General features: G+C 49.1%; 1 protein-coding gene across 2 annotated transcripts in view; it reads left to right on the forward strand.

Moving 5' to 3' along the window:
* Window positions 1-25,100, forward strand: part of SEC16A (SEC16 homolog A, endoplasmic reticulum export factor) — a 39,543-nt gene that overhangs the window by 2,301 nt on the left and 12,142 nt on the right. For both annotated transcript variants that reach the window (XM_088147214.1, XM_088147215.1), the window contains exons 2-20: window positions 3,908-7,517; window positions 8,310-8,449; window positions 9,509-9,597; window positions 11,140-11,260; window positions 11,862-12,060; window positions 12,875-13,043; window positions 13,541-13,683; window positions 14,635-14,696; window positions 15,380-15,518; window positions 17,002-17,244; window positions 17,371-17,468; window positions 17,680-17,761; window positions 18,098-18,215; window positions 19,681-19,792; window positions 20,386-20,491; window positions 21,646-21,786; window positions 22,150-22,263; window positions 23,158-23,356; window positions 23,698-23,934. In XM_088147214.1, the coding sequence (XP_088003340.1) occupies window positions 3,975-7,517; window positions 8,310-8,449; window positions 9,509-9,597; window positions 11,140-11,260; window positions 11,862-12,060; window positions 12,875-13,043; window positions 13,541-13,683; window positions 14,635-14,696; window positions 15,380-15,518; window positions 17,002-17,244; window positions 17,371-17,468; window positions 17,680-17,761; window positions 18,098-18,215; window positions 19,681-19,792; window positions 20,386-20,491; window positions 21,646-21,786; window positions 22,150-22,263; window positions 23,158-23,356; window positions 23,698-23,934 (6,055 nt within the window). In that variant the 5' untranslated portion in view covers window positions 3,908-3,974. The remainder of the gene's footprint in view (window positions 1-3,907; window positions 7,518-8,309; window positions 8,450-9,508; window positions 9,598-11,139; window positions 11,261-11,861; window positions 12,061-12,874; window positions 13,044-13,540; window positions 13,684-14,634; window positions 14,697-15,379; window positions 15,519-17,001; window positions 17,245-17,370; window positions 17,469-17,679; window positions 17,762-18,097; window positions 18,216-19,680; window positions 19,793-20,385; window positions 20,492-21,645; window positions 21,787-22,149; window positions 22,264-23,157; window positions 23,357-23,697; window positions 23,935-25,100) is intronic.

Below are 25,100 nucleotides of genomic sequence, written 5' to 3' on the forward strand. Positions count from 1 at the left end.
GCACAAAGGGGCTGTTGTTGTTGTTATTATTATTATTATTACAGTGGAACCTCGAGTTACAAATTTAATCCGTTCCATGACTCTGGTTGCAACTCAAATTGGTCGCAACACGAGGCAAATTTTCCCATAAGGTTCAATGTAATTACCGTTAATGCGTTCCGGCGTCCGCGGACCATGCGTCAGGGGCGGAAAAACAGCCGCGGACCACGCAGCAGGGCAGAAAAACGGCCGCGGACCACGTGGCACGGGCGGAAAATGGCCGCGGATCCAGTTTGTAAGTCGAGGCGAGTTCGCAAGTCGAGGTAAATTTTTGGGGCCGGAGCTGGTCGTATCTCGAAAAATTCGTAAGTAGGGGCGTTCGTAACTAGAGGCACCACTGTATTATTATTACCCTTCTGTGTGAAGCCAGCAAAAGCAAGCCCCTTTCCAAAGGCTCAGGGAGCCACATGTAGGAAAAGTTCACTGGAGAAACTGGGTCTGAAAAGGAGACAGAAAAGGCAGTGAGGTGCTTCTGCTTCAACCCTGGGGCTGGATGCAAAAGGTTGGTGGGGGAACTGGGAGAAAAGGCAACTGGGTGAACAAATGCTTCCTGGGGCGGCTGCAGCTTTGTGCTATGCTGTGACTCAGGGGTTTCTTGCAGCCCCAGGGTCATGTGGTTCTGGAGCTGCTTGCCACACTGCAAGGCAGGATGTAGGATGGCCAGAAGGGCAGAGATGTGGGGGGAGATAGGCAGGTGGGAGGAGTTGGAGCCTTACTGAGGTTCAGGGCTGGGAGGGACCAAGCCCAGAATGGCTTAGATTGGAGCGGGTCCTTGGCTAACAACCGGTTAAATTTGCTTAATGATGGCAAGGGGAATTGCTGGGATTGTGGTTGCTAAGTGATGCAGTCATGTGACATCTTGCTTTATGATCACATCGCTTAGCGACAGAAATTCCGGTCCCAACTGTGGTCGTAAGCTGAGGACTGCCTGTATTATTCCTTCCCTGCTGCTCTCATACAACACTGCTGCTTTTGATTTGTTTCTTCTCCTCCCTGCCTCACTCCAATGCAAAACTTCATTTTTGCAATTGTTTGTTTGTAAAGCAAAATAAACATTTTCTGTGTCACTTTCACATTTGATAAGGTTTACTTCAATCTTTCATTTTAAGTCATAGGTAAAAATGTTGAGGAAAGGATAGGATCCTACAGGGCTTCTCTTGAAATGCTTTTCCTGTTTTTGAGGAGCCAGTGACAAAATTCCATGACTGAGGACATGTATTGTATTAAACAAAAATGTGCTTTAATGTGATTTGTTGAGTTTGTTGCAGTGATGGGATTCACACACCTTGCTGAACCAAAGCATATCGCTTTATGGTGTGTGAACTTGGTGTTTGAGTTCAGTTTTCCAGCCCACTCCGAAGCCCCCTGACCTGCACGTTTATGTTTGCTGTCCAAAATATCACAGAGATGGCTTGTGATGTAGTCACAACAGATCACAAAGTGTGACAGACTTCTCTCTTTCTTAGAACACTTCACTGCTCGAGGAGTCTCAGACCCTTGTGTCTCAGCAGATATTAGCAATTTTGTCTCAGCTCAGGGAGTATTTTTTGCTTCCCATGCCTTGGGATTTCAGGCCCCCCTTCATAATGCCATATAGTAAGGAGGACCAAATTAGTTTGGAGCTCAGGTGGGTCCCTTAGCTCACTTCCTCACATCCCACCATTTGGGAATTCTGGGAAGTGAAGCCCCAAAACACACCGGGAGGAAGGCTGGTTGGGGGGGGGCTGTGCCACTGACTCCTTCTGATCCTGAAGAATTCAGTGGGAAGCCCAGTGGATTGCCCACAAAAATGTTTGCTTGCTTTCCAGATCCCTTGATATTCCTGTAGATAAAATTATTTGAAAATAATTAAGTGACAACAGTAACAGATGCAAATCCGTGTCATGGATAGAAATGTGTCCATTCTCTCTAGAGATTTCTCTCAAAAATCTAAACCGTTCTCTCCCCGCCAGCCGCCACATTCATTTTATAGAACGATACGTTCCTAAAAGGAACCCATCACAAATCAGCTTGGATAAGTACAATGAATATAATGCGACTCAAATCTAAAACTAAAGATGAAATTAAACTTGGATTGAATCTCTGTAAGCAGCATCTGTGTTTAGTTTTATTTTACTGCCTAAGGTTTTTTTAATATAAAAATCTAAATAATGCACTGGAATGTACAGTATTGAGTGGAGATGGTTTAAAATACTTACAAATATTATAAAAAGTAAAACTTTGATTTTCTCCAAATACAGCATCCAAGCCATGCTCAGCATGGTTTTCTGAATTGGTCCCAGAGAAATATTTCAGGTTAGGATACCGGCAAAGGTTTTCAGGTATATGAAAGGCATTCAAAATTAACATGACCTACTTTTGAAGTTTTGCTTACCAAATGTATTGGGAAGAAATACAGTCAGGTGACAATTTCAATCAGGTGACAAGAGGTGGTTGTAATACAAAACCCCAGAGAAGGCTTCTGTTCTTTCCTGCCCGCTGCTGCCCTCCCCCCCCCCCCGCCACTTAGTCTGATGGAACATGGAGGAAAAATCAGGCCTGCAGCCGACTGAGGCCGTTGGTCCCTACTAGAAAGTGCTGCAGCTTAAGTGAAAGTGCCATTCCCTCGATCAAAAGGTATACCACAAAAAGCATCTCTGAGCAAGCTTTTAACAAAAAAATACAAATTGTGGACAGATAAGGAAGTAGGTAAGATTACTCAGGTGCCTGAATCCCTTCTGGGCCTAGAATTGAAGATTAGAAAATCAAGATAGAAGCCTTGCTTCTGGCACGTAGTACTAACTTTATCCATTATCGCTGTTATTGTTTCATTAACTGAAAAGAGAGGCCGTGCTGGGTTGAAGAAGGAAAGCCAGTTGTAAAATGCAGCCCTAAGAAGAGAATAGGAATTGAGAGATTTCTGCCACGTCAGCCAGTATCCTTAGCATATTCAAATTGTGTTTTATAAACTCTATGTAGTTCAGATTTTCCCCCCCAAAATCATTTATTTCATCTCCAGCAATACTTAGTTCATATTCCTTATGGAATGGCAAGTGTGTACAGATAGTCCTTGAATTTCGATGTCACTTGGGACTGGAATTTCCATCTCTAAGCGATGCAGTCATAAAGTGCGACAATCCCTGCAGTCCCACTTGCTGTCATTAACTGAATCCCACGGTCATGAGGCAAGGCAACTTTCTGCCGGTACCCACAGCCAAAGCCGGTGGGAAAGCTGGCAGTAAGTTGCAAGTCTCAGGCCATCAGGCAAGTAAGTGGCTGCTGCTGGCTGAGGGAGGGATGAGAGGTGCCCCACAGGTTGGGAGGGTGTGAAGGAGTATGTGAGAGTCACCACGTGGGTTGTGGAGGTTTGAGGGGGTGCGAGGGTGTGAGAGGCACCATGCAAGTTGGAGAGGGTGTGCAAAGGTGCGAGGGGATGCAAGAGAGGTGCTCCGTGGGTTGGGGAGGGGGTGCGAGGCTGCGCAAGAGGCACCGTGTGGGTCAGGGAGGGGGTGCGAGAGGTCTCAGTCAGGGAGGGTGCACGGGATATGAGGGAGGCCCAGTGAGGGTCGGGGAGGGTGTACGGGGATGCACAAGTGGCCAGCGTGGTGCGAGCACAGGGGCTGGGGGAGGATGCACAGGTGGGGGAGACTTAGCCTAGCAACTTGCGACCTTCCCTGCTGGCTTCCCCATTGACTTTCTGGGGAAGCCACCAGGAAAGGTTGCAAACAGTGATTGCATGATCATGGGGGTGCTGGGACGGCCGGAACTCCGAGGACTGGTCCTAGCCATCGTTTGTTCAGCACCCTCATAACTTCAAACGGTCACTGAACGAATGGTCGTAGGTCGAGGACTACCTGTAATTCCATGTGTCTTGTTTTCTTCATTCCAGCTTATGCCAGCATTGCTACATCTGCTGGTCCTCTTCAGGTGGCAAGTGACTTGGCTCCACTTTTATCATGCAGCCCCCTCCGCAGACGGCCCCCGCAGGGGTTGGAGGCCCTCCTCCTCTCGCTCCCTCCTGGAATATGCATTGGCGAAATGGCCCATATGGTAGGCGAGGAAACGCTCCCACCTCTGCAGCAGCAGCAGCAGCTGGACCTGTGCAACCTGTGACAGACCCCTTTGCCTTTGGCAAACAAGCCCCACGGGCCTCCCCGTTAAGCAGTGCACCCAAAGGAGATCCAGCACTTGCACAAGGCTCTTCCCCAATGGCTTTTCCTCCATCGGCTGCTTCCATTCCTCTTCATCTATCCTCCGGGGTCCCTTCTCATGGACCGGCTCCGTCGTTAACATCAGTCTCAGCCTCTCAGTCGGGAGCCGGCAGCACATTTTCCATTCCAACAGCCTCCTTGCCATCTTTCCCCGAAGGGGCAACCAACAGCGCTGAAGCACATCAAAATGTCGAGCACAGCCCACACCACGCTGCAGAACAGCCTCAGTCCATGAGAATCGCCCCTGAAAATTCTCTTTTGGTCTCTGTCCCAGACAGGCCGTCAGGTGGGGCTGATGTGAGTAGGAATCCAGGCAACCCCGGTGCGGTCCCAATACCGTTGCCTGCCTTCCCCCCCCTTCAACAGACTGTGCCTCAGTGGATGTCTCCCCAAAGCCCCGCTTATTTGCCTTACCCAGAGCCTGTGTCCCGAAATGCCTTTGCTAGTGCTGCACATTCCAGTGTCGCTGTTTCCCAGCCAGGCCCCCCGCTGGATCCCCACCCAGCGCCGCCTCAGCAGCCTGCACTTCCCAGTGCCACCCAGACCCCACTGACGCTTGGCGAGGCATCCGGTGTGACTCTCCCCCCCAGTAGCGCTTGGCAGAGCCCAGGAGGCACAAGTCCATGGGCTGGCCAGCTCCCCCAAGAACACTTTTACTTGCAGCCCCTGGAAGCAGCTTATCCCTCGGGCCACCCCGCTTCTCAGGAAAACAGCCCCTCTGGCCATGCCCCAGGGGTTTCTGAGGCAGGAAGTGGGCAGTGCCCACCCGAGGCAGATTCAGGGACAATTTCGATGTTCTTCAAGGGAGATGAAGCTGAAAACGAAGAGATACTTTCATCAGAAAAAAATGACCGGGCTGCCACAGCAGACGTAGACGCTTTCCAGCAGACGATGGGTCACACGTATTACCAGCCTTTGCACGCCCACCAAGCGCCACCGGCTCCTTTTTTGCCAGCCCAGGCTAATACAGCTGTGGCAGCAGAGGTGGCACCAAAGGAAGCAGACACCCCTCGTTTCTTTAGAACGGCAGCCGCTCAGCAGGCCAACGAGAAGGCGCCCTTCCTTGGCGAGGACAGAGCCAGCCTCGTTCAGCAAGCAGGAAGCCGTTCTGCCAGCACAATGTACGAAAACGTTGAGAACCAGGAGTGCGTTCAAAATCAGGAAGTTTTGCCGAGGGAGCCATCATCACAGCACCGTTCGTCCCCGAGGGCAGCCTCGGATTCCAGCAGGTACGCCTCTCTGGCCCCGCTGCTTCCAAAGAACCCCGTTGGGAGCCATATCGAAGGAGGGCCCAATGTAGAGGCCCCCAGCGTGTTCCCGCGGCCTGTCCGGCCTGACAGTGTCTCTTCTAACTATAGCAACCTGAGCCACAGGAGCGCTCCTGGCGCTACCCGGCCACAAGAGCTGGGGACGTTCATTCAGCAGGAAAGCGGCAAGCCTGAGCAGGAGGCTTCTCGGTGCTTCTTTAAGCAGATTGACTCCTCTCCGCTTGGAGCACATGTGGGGGAGCAGGAGCCCGGCGTGGATTACCGCAGCCCCCTCTCTCAGGCACCAACGCCTAGCCCCCCGAAGCCCACGGGAGTGTTCCAGACCAGCGCCAACAGCTCCTTTGAGCCCGTGAGGGCCCACGGCCTGGGTGTGAAGCCCACAGAGGCTGATCAGGCAAAGATGGTGGCCGAGCTGAGAGAGGATCGCCCAAACCGAAGGAGTATCAAAAGGAGTCCTGCGGTTTCCGTGGCCTCCCCAGGGAATCTTGAGCAGCCTCCTGACAACCTGGAAACGCTCTTCCTGCCCCCGGCCCACCCCCTGCCTCTTCCCCTTGTGGGCAGCAGTGGAAGCCCCCGGCAGCCTGCCAGTGGGCCAGGGATGGGGCAGGGACAGCTGGCCCCTGAGAAGAGGCCGACCACCCGAGCTCAGGGAACAGTGAAGAAGTGTGAGAGCCCAGCCGCGACCCTTTGGGCGCACAACGAATTGCCCAGTTTTGGGGGCAACGTGCTCCTTGCCCCGGCCGCTCCTGCGGTGTACGTCCCAGCCAAACAATCTGCTCAGGTGGTTCAGCCCCCGGAGGAAGCATTGCAGAGCAAGCCAGGATCTCAGGCTGGAAGCCTCCCATCTGAAAATCTGGAAAACCCTCCCAAACTGGGGGACGAAGACGTCCTTTGCTCTCAGGGAAGTTTGGGCTATGCCAGCCTCCTCTCCTCCCCCCCGACGGAGACGCTGCAGAACAAGCCAGTCTTGCTGGCCCAGCCCACGGTTCCCTCTCTTGCCAGTCAGCTGGGCCAGCCTGGGAAGAACCATTCGGCAAAGGATCTGGGTACTAGTGGGAAGAACAGCTTGTCTGGCGAAAACCTGCCTAGTGTTTTAGTTCACTCGAATAGCAGTTTCTTCCACAGCCCGCTTAGCACTGCTGAAACCACTGCCCCACAATCACTGACTCAGTCCGTTTCCCACGCCCCACTCAGCTTGACTACAGAAGGCCCGCAGCCCCCCGCTGCAGAAGGGCTGCCTTTGGAAAGTGTGGCCAAACCTGAGGCCAGCATTTCTCTCTCCCGCATCAGCGCCGTGATTTCCACTGCAGGGTCCAACAGCAGCCTTCCTGGTCGGTCTCAGAATGCTTCAGATAGCCAAGAGTTTTCCCAAACTCTGGATTTTGCAGGAGCAAAGTCTCAGGAGCAAAGCAGGGCAGGAGTTGTTCCTCAAGGACTCAGCCAGCCACTTTTGGGCAGCCAGATGTTTCCTCTGCCCCCCGGACTTGCTGGCCCTGGGGAGCCCCGGGCTCGTGGCCCGCAGCAGTTCTATCAGCAGGTAACAAAGGACGTGGAGCCTGTGGTGCCCTCAGATCAAGGCACGCCCTTGGCGCAGGCAGTGCCAGCCGCCGCTGCCGCAGCCTCACCCCCAGCGGCTTCTTGGCACTCTTCCGCTCCTCCCAACCTCCAGATGCCTCCTGGAAACAATCTTGCTCAGGTGCTGAGTCCAAAGCCTGGCCCCAGCGGTCCCTTGGAAGGGAGTTCAGCCCTGCCACCGGCCAACCACCCTCAGGCCAGCGCTGACTTCCGGCAGGGTCCCAGCATCGCCCCTGGTGTTGGCCTTCCCCCTGGATCAACAGCTGCAAGTGGTGGCCAACCCGCTCGTCCCCCTTCACGCCAAGAGCAGCAGTATCCGTCGTCTTCACAGAACCCCCAGCACCCCTATGGCCTGCCACCCAACTCCTACTACTACTACCGGCACCCGTATGACAGCTACCCCTACCCTCCTGTGGATCCTAGGGCTGCTCAGCTGTACTACCAGGTAGAGTAAAACGTGCTCTGCTCCTGTTCAGCCATTTTCCTGGAGGATGCCCTCAGCTGGGACTGTAGGGGGGATCCTGGGTGGGGTGGACAGAGATTTAAGATGTTATGCCCACCCAGTGGGATTTGTTCAGTGGAAACCCTTCCTACCTGGAGCAATTGTAGATGCCATTTTGTGGACTAGGGATTTTTACTAAAGGTCAGAATCATTGGTCAGAGAGGAGGAGGCCTTCCTTCTTCTGCAGCCTCCTCTGATACGGCCTCCTCCAGAGGTGTAAGAAAGCGATAATCCAACCCATCTGGAGGGCAGATGGTCAGGGAAACCTGGTTCTCCCAAAAAACCCAGAGAATTCCGGTCCTGCGCTGCCTTTGAGTCTGAGGTGCTTCAGGGTGCCTCTTGAAGGGGCCTGAAATTGTATTTGTCTTTTGGCAGCTGGGATCAGCAGCCAGGTTATTTATAAATCAGCTTATGATCATTTAAATGTTGCAGTTTCATCTCTGGTTTTTTTCTGCCCACTTCTGTAACTATTGAGGTCACCTAGAATTTTGCTTTTGCCTTCTTTATTGTTTGTTTATTTATTTATTTATTCAATTTATATAGCCTTTGACCCTTAGTTAACTTGGAATCGCATCAGCTGGGAAAGGAGGGTGACCAAAGTCTGGCAAGTTGCTCAACTTTGGCAAGTCTAAGATGTATAGACTTCAACTCCCAGAATTCCCCAGCCAGCCATGCACACTGGGCTAGACTCTTGAAGGTGTTCCTGAGTAATGTAACCTTTCTTGTTTCTTGGAGGATTTGTATGGCCAGTACAACTCGTCCTACGGTCAGTACGACAACACTGCTGCCTCTCGAGATCCTGGGAATTACTGGTACTCCGAGCCTGAGCGCCCCAGTTCCAGAGCGAGCCACACTTCAGAGAGGCCATTGTCAAGGTATGCCGATATCCCGTGGTGACGCATGCGTCTTCTTTCTCAAAGATATTTTGCAAAAGAGGGAGGGAGGAGCCGTGAATGCTAATATAAATGTTTTTATCTGGCTTGCTTTGGAAAATGTATTCCTTTTTCAAGGACCAGTCAGTTCACAGACATTCCAGAAGAGTCCTTGAAAAAGGAATATATTTTCCAAAACCTGGGCCAAATAAAGATACCTTTACTGGCCCTTGGGATTCCTCCCTTTCTCTTAGGGCACATTAGTGCCTCCCCCCTGCTCTTTCATCAAAGATAGTTTATCAGTTTTCTGGTGGCTCTGCTTAAATTTGGCCTACCTGACACATTGCTGGCTGCAATATGGCTCAAGATCCTTTTCTCCTTGCATTCAATGGAGTACTGTTAGTACCCCTTCATTTGTGCAATACCTTGTGAAGCTAGATGCTTTAGAACAGTGTTCCTCAACCTCGGCCACTTGAAGATGTGTGGACTTCAACTCCCAGAATTCCCCAGCCAGCCATGCTGGCTGGGGAATTCTGGGAGTTGAAGTCCACACTTCTTCAAACGGCCGAGGTTGAGGAACGCTGCTTTACAAGACTATAGAAAGGGCTGGATTCTAAATAGGCTGGTCTTTCTCCTTCGTGCTGAAATTTTGGTTACAAGTTACCTAAAGGTTAGCCCTAGCAAGCATGAGATCTAGAAATGTATTGAGTCTATATTTAATTGATCGCATTTATATCCTGCCTTTTCTCCAGGGGTGTCTGTAGGATCTGAACAGAAGGTCCCTAGTTCTTTGTCAGGCACCCTAAATTACATTGCATTGGCTCTCTATGAGTTGATATTTATACACGGCTCATGCAAAGTTCCTGATCTCTGGGAAGAAAATAACAGAATTGGGGTTGGGGGAGTCTGGCATTTTTCAAGAAACAACTAGTTGATGCGTTTCAGCTGTAAGAAGCCCCACTGTACTTTTCAGTGGTGCTAAACATCTGTTTGTGTTGCTGGCTTTATGACTTCAGAATTTAAATCTTAATCTGTTGTCTTGTTTCCCGCCTCCCCCTCCAGACAAAGTTATCCCGATGACTATTACACTACCAAGAGTGGATGGAATGGCTACTATGGAGACTATTACAGAAATCCATATGATAATGGAGGTAGGGGTTACGCTCCTCCAACAAAATATGCCAATTTTAATATATGAAACTCCCATGGTAGAAGTAGCATGATATTTTCTCTTTCTCTCATCTCCTTAAAGGCTATTTAAAGACATTAAAAGATTGAGCAAGCCATTTCAGGGACAGAGACAGCATGTGTTTGCAGATAAAAAGATGCCAGTTCACTCTTGGCCATCCTGATTTAAATCCTGCTAACTGAGAGGAGATACAGGCTAGCTGCAGGCTTTTGAAGCAGCCATATTGTAAAGCAGTAAGATGGTTTGAGGAACCTGTGACTAAATCTTGCTCAGTTAAGGACACCAAGCATCTCCGGTTATGTCAAGGTTTCTGGGAGTTGTAGTTCAGCAGGATGACTTGAGGATAACATGTTCCCCTCCGCTCCCAGAAGACAGGACTCTGAACCCCATAGATCCAGAGTGACACTTCTCCATGCCACAGGGGAACAACTGAGCCTGACATCTTTACTAAGGCTTCGCACCCCAGTCATCCATAGGGGAAGTCAAGATGGCGAATGTGACTGTCCAGTTAAAACATGATAAAAATCAGTTCACCTGAAATGTGCAGTTTTTCAGCTAAAGAAACGGAGACTATCTCTAGGAGTGCAAGATCTATCTGTTAACGCTGACCTTGTCAGTCTTCAGATATTACTCTCTGCGTAGCCAAAATGATCTCTTGGATCTACAGCTTTCTCACACATGGGCTGGATTCACAAAGTTACAAGGTGGTTTGGTTGGGTTTGCTTAGCATAATACAGGTAGTCCTCACTTAATGACCCCAATAGGGACCGGAAAATTTGTTGCTAAGTGGGGTGGTTGTTAAGCAAGTTGCACCTGATTTTACGACCTTTTTTGCAGTGGTCAGTAGGTGAATCACTGTGGCTGCTAAGTGAATCACACAGTCATTAAGCAAATCACGTGGTTCCCCATTGATTTTGCTTGCCAGAAGGCAGCTGGGAAGGTCGTAAATAGCGATCACGTGACCCAGGGACGTGTCGTAAGTGCAAGCTGGTTGCCAAGCGCCCGGATTGCAATTTCGTGATTGCGGGGCTGCTACGATGGTTGTAAGTGCAAGGACCAGTTGTAAGTCCCTTTGTTCGGCACCGTTGTAACTTTGAATGGTCGCTAAACGAATGTTTGTTAAGTGAGGACTATCTGTATGTGAATTATGTGGTGTATAAACCTTTTGGGGCTGATGGGCACATTTGGAATTTGAAAACACGTTCAGCCTAAAGTTGGCAGCTGGTGCTTTGCTTTGCAGAATATAACCTTCCCTGTGTTTTAATTCAACAAATGTTTTAAAGGTCTGTTGGGGGAGGTGGGGAAAGGACCTGAGTACCACATTGGAATCCCCATCTGCTATATGAAACACTAGCCAAAGATGGTTTGTTGAGCCAACTGTAGTGAAACCAAGGCTTATCACCCTGCTACACTGTACAGTAGGATGGCTGGCGAGTGGCGGATGCTGCTTTGGTAAGGATGCAGAGCCTCTACAATGACCGATTGTCCCACTCTTCCGTTTAAGATCGTTACCCATCAACCTATGATGCCAAGTTCCGAGATCCTCGGCTGTATGACCAGAGGTATTGGTACAACACGGATCCCAGCCTTTACACAAAGAAAGAACCCTATCCACAAGGAAACAGGTTTGTGGTTATTTGGTACCTCTGGGCTCCAAACTGATTCGGGGATGGAGACATTTGTTGACAGGCCCAGTTGACCCCAAAGAAATTCTGGACCACATTTTGGGCACTGTGCTTGAGCAGAGCAAAGCACACAGTGTGAACCCTTTGCACTGAGGACATGGGGCAGTGTAAAAAAGGCCCCAGCTAAGCACAGCAGGGACCATAGGAAGGAGGCCACATGGAATTTGGACTCGTGGCTCCTTAGCACTTCCGAGTCCTTCACAGAGGCAGTGTAAAATTAAGCTTTGATACTGTTTTAATTGCTGGACTTTGTGGGGCACAAGCCCTACTTTACAGCCTGCCAGACTTCCCTCCTGGGCGTTTGGACTGGAAACAGTTAATCCAAGGAAGTGCTCGCAGTGAGGTCTGCCACGGAGGGCCCTGGGAGCCTGAAATGCCCTTGTTTTGAGACTTGATGTCAAACTCGTATCCCTTCATTCTCTTGTGCAAACTAACATGGTTCTCCCCCTACAATGTCAATTGTTTGGGTAACTGCTGCTAGACGCTTTACCGATGTGCGAAGTAACTCTTGTGTTGCTGGGTCCTTTCTCCCTCCCTGCAGCCATGACCGGTATGAAGATCACTGGCGATACGACCCTCGTTTTGTCAGCAGCTTTGATGAAGACTTGGAGCCGCGCAGGGACCCGTATGGGGACGACAGTGACTGGCGCAGTGTCCACAGTGAGCATTCGGGACACAGTCTGCACAGCTCCCACAGCCTCCGCAGCCGCCAGAGCAGCTTCAGCTCCCGTTCTCAGCAAGTAAGGAGGCCTTGGAAGTGCTGAGGAGCCACGAGTCCAAATTCCACGTGGCCTCCTTCCTACGGTGTCTGCTGTGTCTAGCTGGGGCATTTTTTTCTCCTCCAAATCATTGTGGGTTCATGCTTCTATTGGCGTCAAATGTCCCAATTGCTTATCACCATGAGGAGAATCTCTTTAAGCAGCTTCACCTGAGCTTGCTTTTGCGGTTCAGAGGTTTCCTTGAAGTCTTTGAATTTGGACCCTTGGAAATTAAAGTATTCCCCTGTTTTCTTGAGTTATCTGTGATCGAATATATCTAGTCCAATTCTTGATCAGAAGCTGTCCACACCAGCCTGGTTTCTTCTAAATGTGTTCGATTAAACTTGGGAATTCCCTGCCAGAGAAAGAGTTTTATATGCTGGAATGTTTTGGGTTCAGTTAGCGGGATAGGAATGAGGCCTCCCAGTCTGTCTGTGACATTGTGGAGTGTTCTTTGATAAAAGAGTATCTTCTAAACAGCACTGGAAGTCAAGAGCTGTTTGCAAATAACAGCATCTGTGTTGCCCCCTGTGTGTTGCTCTGGAGCCTTGCAGGAGGCTGATCTGGTTGCCAAATACCATTAAGACAGTTTACATGGCAGATAACTGATGAGCAGGAGGATCTTTTTCTTGCATTCCATCTGAAGGCTGTGAAGTGTGATCCAGCTGCCAAATCGGGGGGTCTTCTGGCCTTGAGGTTCAATACAGCATCTAGACTGATGATGCTCCTGTTTTGCCAGGCCCCTGTGCTGCTGCTGTTTCCTTGACTCCTACATGTCCTCCTGTGTCTGTTCTAGAGCCAGAGGTATCGAAGCAATCACGACTTGACCATCAATGCCTACGATGCTGACCATCAGCCAGTCTCGCTCCATGCAGACTATTCCTCTGGGGGATACTACGTCAACCAGCCACCTTTGAACGATTATAATCCCTTAGCCCAAACTCCTTGGGCAGGTGTAGAACAAGGTATTTTTTTACAATACTGTAGTAATGCTAGAGGGGGTAGTAATTTTACCTGACCTTGCACTTCGCCTCCTAAAGGTTACACAGTACTGTATCCCTGGTGTATTGGATGAATGTGGAAGGGCTTTTCTCTGATTCTTGAAAAGCTTCCTATGGGTTCAGCGTGCAGGTGCCCCTAACAGTATGACGTCTCTAGGGGAATTGTCCCCTGAATTCTCTCTTTCTCCTTGGGATTTGAAGAGAAATTCACTTGAACAGTTTTGCTAAACTGTAGTGAAATCTTAGTTTCTTCGGCAAGAGGTGAAAGCAAAAATGTAAACATGCTGGGAATCTGTGCTAGAATGGGGGTGAAGGCTTGATGCTCCAGTAGCGAAGTTTGCTCTCTTGTCCTTCTAGGTCCCAGAGTTTGGGGAGATTAACACTAGGCCAACCAAAACTGCATGGTAATGCTTCTGTCTGCTTTTTAAAATTCTGCCTCTCTGTTTCTTTCTCGGCTGTAGTCCCTTCCAGACCGTTGACCCCTGAGAAATTTTCGGTAACACACGTGTGTGCAAAATTTGGGCCTGGGGGTTACCTGATAAAAGTGCTACCCAACCTGCCCTCCGAAGGCCAGCCAGCCTTGGTCGAGATCCACAGCATGGAGGTGAGTGGGGAAAACGGGCAAGCTCAGGGTGGGCTGCTTTTTCCAGCTCAGGCTTTGTCGTCACAAGGTAAAGGCTGTTGGGTTTCACCTGAAGAGGTTTCCCAGAGCAAGTGCTTTCGACGCTTGAAGCACTGAAACAGACAAATTGTTCTTGCTGCCAGACTTGAAAAGCTGCCAGAGCCAAAACAGGGCACGATTTTAGCACCTTCAGTTCCTCTCCATTGAGTAGGAATTGCCACTTCCCTCCAAAAAGTCAAGACTCACTCCTTCTGTGCCTTGGTTTTTAAATCAAACCGTTTGAATTTGGAGTAACAGACTTTGAATGCACACATAACCCCAGCCCCAGTGAGCATTTGAAGCGCTTCAAGCACAAAACACTTCCCAACTGCGTGAAGCAGCCCATTTTGCGCTCCAAACAGTGGCTCTGAATTCAGAATAGCTTTCATGCAAAACGTTTTGCACATCCCTAAAATGGAATTATTCTTCCAGAACAGGGAATGTGTTAGCCCCATGAGGTAGACCAAATCAGGAAATCAACTCCACAGGAAGGCTAAAACTATTTTTATTGAGATGGGCTACAATAACAAGATCTTGCAAGTCTGATTGTGGTGGACCTCTTCCCCTTCTTACACTTCGGGGAATCAAGGAGGGCCTGCCTGAGCCGCTTCCAAATATTATCTCATTTCTCAGCACTTAAAAAGTGCTTCAGCCTCTTTTGCCCAGGCAAAAGTTCCTGCACATCTTCATCGAGGTCGTCTTCCTGACTTTCTACAGAATGTTTTCAAGTTCACAGTTACTTGCCATTTGTATTCAGACATTAAGTATAGGGTGGTCCGTATCAGACTCATGGATCGTGAAGGTGAGATCTGCAGGGTTGACCTTCACGACAGCATCCTGCCCAGGGAGGAGGAATTGTCACAGGCCCTATTTGTGATTCTTGTCTTCTCACAGATGATCATGCAACACTCTTCAGAGCAAGAGGAGATGAGAGCTTTCCCTGGGCCTCTCACCAAGTAAGTTCGCCAGGCTTTAAGATGTTCTGGCTTTTAAAGTGTGCCTATCAGTGCAGTTCACAGATGACAACTTTGACTCTTGGTAATATTCAAAGAAAGGAGAAACGTGGGGCAGCTTTTGTTTCCGACACCCCAAACTGATTTTATCCTTGGGACATTGTCTTCCCTTATCTACACTTTTTGGTTGTCCTTACAATATTGCAACTGTGGTGAATGATTATAATATTAATACTGAAAGTGAAGAAGTGAGAGCACTGGGTAATCACATCTCCTGAGGGGCAGCCAAATGTTTTGTGCACAGAGATTGCAAAGAAAAGTGCATGTTGCATTCAAGTGCACTGGAGGAAGCCCCTGATGGAAGATAGTAGTGCTGTGAGCAGTGTCACCCCAAGTAGCATAAACCAGAATTAAAGCGACCTCCAGACAAGCATTTATTGGCTGGATTCAAACATACGAAGCCATGAATGGTTTTAATTCACTCAATGCTAGTCACATCATTGTTTGCAAACTGCAGGGGCTGGGTTTCCAAGCCAGACAAGCCACCTTGTGGATTAGCGTGACACAAGAGTTGCAGGCTTAGCTCACTGTCATTCTTGGGGTATGGCTGCTGTGTTGAGAGATGCTGCCTGCATCTCTCCTTGTGATCCAAACCATCTAAACATGGCCTTCTCTTCCTCTTGTAGAGATGATACCCATAAAGTGGATGTCATTAATTTTGCCCAGAACAAAGCCACCCGCTGCTCTCAGAACGACGCCCTGATTGACAAGGAATCTGCTCGGCTTCTCTGGGACTTTGTTGTTCTCCTGTGCAGGCAAAATGGGGTATGTGCTCTGACCTTCCTTCTTCCCTTCTGAATCTTGTGTAGACCAATTCTCCAGTCCCACTTTTCAGACTTTCACACTGGTTATCTCAAAGCTTAGCAGTTCCAAATTGACAGAAGAGAAGGAGTAGCTGAGCAATGGCTGGATTTAGCAACATGAGCCTCAACAGAGGATGTTTAGAGGAGTTTAGTGCCTTAGATGAGCCTTACATAGAAGCCCTGGGGGTCTCCCCTGAGCATCTCCAAAAAATGCCACCAATCTTAATGTTTTTAATTTGCCAGTAAGGAAAATGGGAGAATAATCGTGCTGATGTGTTTAATTGATGTGATTTAATTAATCCATGCTTATTTAATTAATTCATTATTTATCCTGAGCCTGGTTGTACACTCTGCCTTGGCCAATGTCTGAATGTTGTTTGGCCTGTAAGCTAATAGCCTTCTGGGTGATCTTCTAAGCAGCTAACTTTATGAACCCAAAATAAAAGGCTTATGGTCAAGAACTCATTTTCCACAGCCAATCTGCAGTAAATTCATCCCTTGTTGATTATGAACAGTTCTTCTCACCTCCTCAAGCTGGTTTGTGCAACTGAGAAGGGACAGAGGGATAGAAAAAGACTGGGCAAATTTTGCCTGTGGCCTCCAGCATCTCACTGGGCTAGAAATGACTCCGTGTGCGCACTTTGAACTAGATGTCTCAGCAGCCAGACCTGATATTCACTGGTTCATCTTCTATTTTCAAGAAAATAATCTTGCTCCTAATATTAGTATATTGCTCGTCAGAGTAGCTTGAAGGAGGGGCGCAGTTCACTGGGGCATTTTCAGGAAGAGTCCCGCTGAAGTGAATGGGAGCTTTGCTCTGGGGAGGTTTGGGGAAGAAAAGGAGATGCCTTTGGCTTCATTGTTGTGTTGCCAAAAAGCTTTGAATCATCCCTTGCCTTCTGCCCCAGAGTTTTGTTAGCATGAGTCACTTTGAACACAAGGTGTTTTCTGCAGCTCTGTGTTTCTTCTCAATTATGTGGGGCAGCACAGGGTTGGGGCTAAAATGTCCTGGACTTCTTTTTATGTTTAGCAAGTTGCTGATTGAGCAGAACAATCCTGTAGGCTGGAAACCCTGTATATTAACCCTCTTCTTTTACTGTTGTTGTTGTTGATGACAGGCGTATGTCGTCTCTTTCCACTACTCAGGGTAGCACCTGGACTTAGTCTTTAGTGGGGATGGAGTTTCCATCCTAAAACTAAACTCCCACTGGATGACTGCGGTAGAAGCCATGCCAATGAGCCACCGCTTCCTGGTTTGGCGCCCGGTGGGGTTGCAGGGCCAAAGCAGGCCCTCCCTAAATCTCCTCCCCCCAACCCCCCGCCCGCCATCTAGGGAGAGAGCAACGAGATACTTTAGGAGGGGGCCGTACAGGCTGTTTGCACCTCTTTCACTTGTAGTTTTGATACCCTCGCCCTGTTTTTAAGAGCCTCCTTTTTATTTGTAGACAGTGGTGGGCACGGATATTGCTGAGCTTCTGCTGCAGGACCATAAGACGGTGTGGCTGCCTGGGAAGTCGCCCAACGAAGCCAACTTGATCGACTTCACCAACGAGGCTGTGGAGCAGGTGGCGGAAGAGTCTGGGGAAGCCCAGCTGTCTTTCCTGACAGACAGTCTCATTGCCACCATCGACAGCCTCGAGAAGGAGACCGAACGCTTCCGAGAGCTGCTGCTTTATGGTCGCAAAAAGGTTCGTTTCCTTGGGCTTTCTTCCTTGGTGTACGTTGGCTCTTGCTAAGGAGAGAAGTAGGGATGCAAGAAGAAAAAAAAAGTTTTATATCCAGCTTAACTGGTTCTCTGGATTCTTTTCCAATAGGATGCTCTGGAATCAGCCATGAAGCACGGGCTTTGGGGCCACGCCTTGTTGCTGGCCAGCAAAATGGATAGCAGGACGCACGCCAGAGTGATGACCAGGTAGGAGATACCTCTTTGTGCCTCTGAATCAGGAGATGGGACCAAAGTACAGAAGCCCCTTTTGTCCTGTTTGGTCAGGAGGCCGGTGCAACAATCTGTTTACTGGCTTTGGGATGTTACGGGACAATTGCGTGATCTCTCTAAAGGGGAAGCGATGCAGTTTTCCTCCTCAGAATGTTTATAGCTATTCCTCGTGCTCTTTTCTTTCTAGATTCGCCAACAGTCTCCCGATAAATGATCCGCTGCAGACAGTTTACCAGCTGATGTCTGGTAGAATGCCAGCAGCCTCTACGGTACGTTCTGAGAGTGGGCAGTCTTAAGGCCCACCTTCTTCACCAAGGTGCAGTTTCTAACTTGGGGGTCCCCAATCTGCTGGCTTCCAAGGGTTGGGATTACAGCTTCCTTGCTGCCTGGGAATTCTGGGATTGATTGTCTCAGTATGCAAAGACAGCATTTGTTTAGGACTTTTCAGCTCTTCTGGGCACGTTCTGGCTGGGACGCACAGTCTTTGTCCCCGCCCCCCCACCCCACTCCAGCCTGGTGCGCTCCAGTGCTTGTGAATTTGCCATTCTTGCTCCCTCCTCCATCTTTCATGTCTCATGGCATCAGCCTCTCCCCTCTTTCTCTAGTGTTGTGGAGATGAGAAGTGGGGAGACTGGAGGCCTCACCTGGCAATGGTCCTGTCCAACTTGACCAATAACATGGACGTGGAGTCAAGGACGATCATCACCATGGGTGACACACTGGGTAATCCTGCGAGGCAGTGGGGGCTGGATGGGTGGCAGTTAATCTGTCTTCTGGAGTAGAGGGACTTCAGTAGCTGAATTTATGAAGGCCTTATGGCCACAGTAGGCAGGATCTCTTAGCAAGGGTTACTGAGGTGGGGTGACAGGAATTCTAGCAACTGAACGATCTCCCACCTACCGCCAATGTAACCAAAGCCTGTGCTTAGCAAGGATCATGCAACTGCCCTTAGGTGATAAATATCGGAAGGTGAGCCATATAGGTTTTTTAATCATTTTATCCAGTTTATTATATTTTATAACAAGATGAGGGGAAAAAATAAAAATACAAAAGATGGTCAAAGAATTAAATACAAAGAAATACAAAATACAACGAATAAATACAAAAAGCCATACTAATAAAAATTAAAGGCAATACTAAGCATGTAAAGATTTCACTTGTATATTAGATGTATAGAAGCCACTGGTTTACAGAAAATCTTTATAATGCTGTATTATTATCAAGTAGAAGAAGAAGAAAAAATAAAATGATACTACTACTCCGTGGTTGTAAAACATCATGAAATTTGATTCAAAGAGAAACATATTGCTTCATTTTCTGATTAGTGGGGAAAAATTGTCAGCCCAACAAGGTAGACCAGACTGAAAAACCCACCCCATATAGGTCAGGACTACTTTTATTGCAACAGCATAGTAACAGAATCTTTGCAAGTCTGAAAGTGCTCCCAGCCCCCCCAATCCCTTTATCTTCATGAGAACTAGGGAGAGGCCTGTCATTTTCTGAAGTTATTTTTTTGGCCCGGGCTCAAGCCCCTCTTTTTTTAACAAAAAATGCCTTTTTGAAAACAGATAAATTAGACATTTCCAAAATATGAGTCTTGATTTTTGGAATACTATCACTTTTCCAATTTCTCAGAATAATTATTTTAGCAACCCCCCCAACTATAATGTCTCAAAGACAATCAGATTCTAGAGTTTTGGATTATACTTCAATGTAACATTAATATCCTTAACCTTATGGGATTTCTCCATAAGTCTACTTATTTACAATATGTTATATATGTATGTATAAAAAGTTACCATCTACAATTCAGAAGAGGCAGTTACTCCAAAAAGATGGGACCAGCAAAACTAAGGATGCCCGATATGCAGTCTGGGTGCAAATCTGGAATGAGAATTAGCATTTTTTAGTAAGGAAGGTGACCCTAAACGGGAGGAAACCTGAGATTTCCCACCTGTTCCTGGGAGACGGTCAAATCCCAATTGTCTCCCTGGTCAATGCTTAAACCAGGATAGCTGCCATGGTGGGTATTGGGAAGATCAGCTGTTTGATTCATAGACCATCCTCCGCACCTTGGTGGTCCTACCTGAATCAGGCCTTTGAGGCTGTAAATCCCTAGACTGGATCAGGGATGCTCCCAGTGGGATCCTCCTTCCTCAGAGGATGCCTCGTTTGTCTTTGGTTGCAGCTTCCAAAGGCCTCTTGGATGCCGCTCACTTCTGCTACCTGATGGCTCAAGTTGGCTTTGGGGTCTACACAAAGAAGACCACCAAGCTGGTGCTGATCGGCGCAAACCACAGGTGCGGGGGACGCCTTCCGGTTTTCTCCCTCGGGGTTCAGCTGCTGCCTAGGTTGCCTCCCGCCTCCTCCACTACAGAATTGGGACTCTAGTTCTCCTCCAGGGGAGCCGGGTTTGCCACCTTCTCCGTGCATTGCTGCCTCTCCACACGCCCCTGCAGCGTCTTTTGCAGCTCAGGCCATTGTGGTCGCGCAGCCTTGCTTGCATAGCGGAGATGTGGAGGACTTGGTGCAGCTCAGGGGCGCTCTCTTCTACTGCTCCGTAGAGAGGCTTGCGCACCGAAAACAGCTGTGTTGATTGGCAGGTAAAAGAGGAAACATTTCATTGTGGCTTGCCAAGCCTTCAGCGCGCATAGTTTTATTCTGTCAAGTAGGAATTCCAGCAAATGATCCCAGGACCTGTTCTAGGCTTATGAAGGATGGTCACTTGCTCTCCCACCCGGTCCTTGGCTTTATGGCCCTTTGAAGGGACAGAGCTCCCCCGCTTCCGCCTTCTGAGTGGCCCTTGGGCCAGACTCGCTGTTGACAGCGATGCTGAACTTCAGAAGCTGCTTTGGCTCATTGAAGAATGAGGCATTTCTGTTTCTTCTCTTAGCTTGCCTTTTATGAAGTTTGCCAGCAGTGAGGCTATTCAGCGGACAGAAGCCTATGAATATGCCCAGTCCCTGGGGACACAGCCCTGCTCTCTGCCCAACTTCCAGGTTGGTATATCTCTTTGTAACATTGCTTGGCTCGCCACTGCACTTCATTTCTTGCGAACCACAGCGATGCTTGGGTTAGTTGTAAACTTCGTTGCCTTCCCAAGCTGCTTCTAGTCCGTGTTGGAAATCTGGTGCATGGATTGGTGGCTGCAGATCAGGAGCCCCTTGCCCTCCCCGGCCTGTTGGGGCTGAGCACAATGTGGCGCATGGCTCAAGGGAGCTCCTGAGCAGCGTTTGTGCTGGGGTGAGGGCTGGTGTGTTCTCCTCCGTGTCCATGCCTTGTGCTGTCAATGCAGAAAGCAAGGGAGGGGAAGAACAGCAGTGGCAATCCAAGAAGGTTCCGGGTAGAGCTGCAGACAGCAGGAAATGTCACAGGTGAGGTCTCTGCAACATCAGGACCATGTGCAAAGTACAACTGGCTTGGGGAACTTTCCGGCAGACTACCGGTAGTCCTCACTTAACAACCCGTTTAGTGACCGTTCGAAGTTACAAGGGTGCTGAACAAAGGGACTTACAACCAGTCCTTGCACTTACAACTGTCACAGCACCCCTGTGCTCATGTGATCTCAATCCGGGCGCATGGCAAGCTTGCACTTATGACAGTTGCAGCGTCCTGGTGTCACATGATCACTATTTGCAACCCTCCCAGCCAGCTTCTGGCAAGCAAAATCAGTGGAGAACTGCGTGATTCGCTTAACAACCACGTGATTCGCTTAATGACCGCTGCAAACAGGTCGTAAAATCAGGTACGACTTGCTTAACAACCACCCTACTTAACAATGAGTTTTCTGGTCCTTATTGTGGTCGTTAGCGAGGACTACCTGTATGGGCCCTGTTTAGAAAGGTGCACAACTCTTTAACAATGCAGCTGCTTTTATTTTGCTGTGAAACAGAGATCCCCTGCTTGGAGCTCTCAGACCACTTGTGGCCCCCCCAAAACCTTTGATATGAACCCCTGGGTGCTCCATATTTTTTTTGTATAAACTTCTAATTTTTAGTGTGACAGAAGAGGAAAATTATTAAATATATGACAAAGGAGTAAATGTAGTAATTAACGTTAATTAAATGGAAGTGAAGTGTAATCAGAGTTAGCCTTTGTTCTGGCCAAGTCCAGTCCTGGGTCTGTATGAATCAGAATCTTCTTGTGTTTCCAGGTTTTCAAGTTCATCTACGCTTGCCGGCTGGCTGAGATGGGACTCACTGCACAAGCGTTTCATTACTGTGAAGTGATTTCCAAAGCCATCCTTAAAAATCCCAGTTACTATTCACTGGTTCTTATCAACCAGGTGATCCAGGTACTGTATGCTCTGCCGCAGGATAACTCACCTAAACCTTGGGGGGTGGGGGAGCCAAGGATGGCTGCCCTTTCCATGGACCCTGGGACTCACAAAACGCCACCTTTTCCCGTGTATGATCCCTTTACCCAACCTTTGCCAACTTGGATCCCTCCAGATATGTTGGATCACAAGTGCTAGAATTCCCAGGCTGTGGCCATTCTGAGATTTCTAGAGTGGAAGTAGAAGAGGAAGACTGTCTTAGCACCTGGGCAGACAGTGGGATGGCCGGAGACAACTGCAGTAGTCTCTCATTTTCAGGATCAACCGAGCAGTGCTGGGGAATGTCTCAATCTGACTTATTTCCTGTCCTTCACTTTACAGATTTCCTCCCAATTGCGGCTTTTTGACCCCCAGATAAAAGAGAAGCCTGAGCAGGAATTATTTATTGAGCCTAACTGGCTAGTTCAGCTTCGACACTTAGATGGGCAGATTAAGGTGAGTTTAACATCCTTTCGGATGTTTGCAGCCAGTTGACACAGATTGGTCCCATGCTGTTCAGGGCTAATTACTCCTGAGAAGGTGCATAGAGATGCCACCTAGGTCTCTTTTAAAAGCTCTGTGGAAACATCTCTGAGACATGTTTCCTCTGTAGCTTGTAAAAAGTTGGCTGTGGTCAGATCAATAAAAACAAATAACGGGCGTTTTGCAGGTTAGGGTCAGTAATCCCACCATCCTAGTGATAACAGACAGGACCATTTCCGCCCCTCCTCCAAGGCTTCTACCTGAGAGAGTTCAGGCAGAAGGCAAGACCAGCAAAGCCTCCATGGATGATGACTGAATTTTGGATCACTCAGCAGGGTGATCCTCTGTAAAATGCCTCTCCCATCAACCTGAGGCAAGAGAGCCAGAACTGGTGGCGTAACTTCTTAACGTAGTTAAGAAGAAGGTGCAGGGCTGTAGCAGCTGTGTGTGAGGAGCCAAGGTAAAGAGGCCCCTAGGAACAGAGGAAATTGCTTATGCCCTCTAGGCAGAATCTGTTAAGTTAATTGCTCACAGCTCTCAGGTTTCGAGGCAGAGAAATATTTTTCCCTTGCTTCAGTAGTAGGCTCTGTTGCATGAGATTTTTGGCCAGCTCATTTCAACGTCTTTTGTGATCTCATCCAAGAACACTGATTTGATCGTCCTGTGAGATTTCTGCCATAAAAAAGCAAGCTCACAGTGATCCTCACCTTTCAGTCCTCATTGATGGGCAGTGCACATCCCCTCCAGATGCCCTACAATTCCCAAATGCCTTGCAATAACAACGGGGGGTTGTGCCTTGGGCTGGGCAGTGCCATCCAATGGCTAATTCTCAGGGGAAAGTGTCTATTGGCGTCCCTCTCGTTCCAGGAGGGCTCCTTCGGGTGCAGCGTGGGGCGCTCCACACCCCAGCAGTATGCCTCCAGCACACCAAGCTCAGAGCTTGACCATGCCAGTCAGAACGAAGGCCTGGGAGGTGGCCCAGAAGTGAGCTCCAACAACCCGTTGTTGGCCTCCCTGCTCCCCAACATGGTCCATCCCGTGCAGAGTGTCCAGCTGATGCCTTCAGGTGTGTGGGTGTGTTGGGGGAGGCTTCCCTTCACCAGAAGCATGGAACTCAAGAGAACCAGGCACCAGGCAACCCTGTGGGAAGCTGGGCCAGATATCTGGGGGCTGTCTGTTTGTTGGGAAGCATCCCACTTGCTCCGTGGATTACGGCCACACAACCGCCTGCGCGAAGGACACAGGCTGCTGGGAGGCCAGCGGTGGCATCCGCTGAGGGCCCCTCCAGGCCCTTTCTGCTCATGTACGAATTGTAGTCCAACAGAGGGACAATCGGGGTCTGAGGGTCAGTCTGGACACTTGCTTATTATGAGATGCAAACACCTTTCTCTTTCAATCCTTCTCTAGCTCCTCCGACCATTCTGGATGGCTCAGTGGCTCTGGCCCCACCTTCCCAACTGGAGCCTGCCAGTGCTGTTCCTTTCTACCCTGTAGTGCCTCCCTCAGTGGGCCCAGGACCTGGCTTTCTGAGCCCCCTTGGAACTGAGCAGAACCCCATGTACTTGGGGTCGACGGTGCTGTCAGCAGGCCCACCTGCTCAGAGCTCTGAGCTACAGACACAGGAGCAGACCCAGCAGGAAGCAGGTTTGCCTTGGCTGAAGGAGTGGGGAGGGATCAGCTAGCAAACTCCTGATGATGCAATCTGGGTCCCATCCCTAGAGATCCTGTCTCGGACTGCATCGCTACAGCTGGGGAGCACTGCAGGGCCTGCAGCTTTTCTGCAAAATTCCTAGGGAAGGCAACATGGAGAGAGAGAGAAGAAGGTTCTCCTAATGGCCCTCCCATTTAGAAAGCGTGTTTAGGATCTCATTCTCCTTGGGGAATTCAGCAGAGCAGCTTCTCTTTGGATTCCTGGGTCGCCCTGGGACGGAGCTTTAATTGCAGTCCCATGTCAGATTGATAGTTATAGGTAGTTGTGAGTGGCTCCTAGATGGGCCTGGCCACTCTGCATTCTCGGAGGACACCAGTCCTTGGATCTGGAGCCCCATGGGTATGTCTGCATTCCCCTTCTCAGGGACGTAACGGAGAGACGTGAAGGGTTATGCCTCAAGACTCGAATTAAGTTTGCTGTTTAGCAGATGGAATTCTTCCCGAGGGACCCGATGCTGTCCCTCTTTAGCATTGGCTCTGATCTTCTTCCAGTATTTCTGGCCTTCCAGGGACCAATTCCCCCAGGACAGGTACTGTGTTGCCTCTCGAGACCAGCCGGCTGGAGTCTCAAGTTGCGCAACTGCTAGGCTGTAATGGAGCTCCCCCATTTTCATGACAGGGGGATTTGCAAGTCAACTTTAGCCTTCTTAACTGCAGTACGTTTGCAATAGCTTTCTGTTTCTATGTTGTTTCTCACATAATCCCATCTCAGAGACAGGTAGAGTTTATCCCGAAAATCTGGGGCAGATAGCCAGTGTTGTCCTTTCTCTTTAGGCCCTGCCTTGGAAAGACGTGGATGCCACGGGAATATGGAAACCTGGGTGGATGGGAAGTGGCTGAGAGGAACTACCTCCAGATCCAGATTTCAATGTATCTCTCCCTGTATTTCCCTTTTCTTCCTGGGGAGCTGATGAGTGAAGGATGACTTCTCTTTTCCAATAAAGACTTTAATAATCAATTAGTCTCCTTTGATAGGCAAGCTTGGAACTGTTAATTAGCTGAAGCCGTTTAGCATCGCAACAACCAAGAAGGAGCCTCTTCCCTCTCATTTGTGAACATGAAGCTTACTTGTCCTGCGCTCTCTCTCTCTCTCTCTCTCT

This window comes from Python bivittatus, unplaced genomic scaffold (genome assembly GCF_059951505.1).
Source record: "Python bivittatus isolate LINGU-HERP-01145 unplaced genomic scaffold, Pbiv_v1 ctg000160_np1212, whole genome shotgun sequence".
Lineage (NCBI taxonomy): Eukaryota > Metazoa > Chordata > Lepidosauria > Squamata > Pythonidae > Python > Python bivittatus.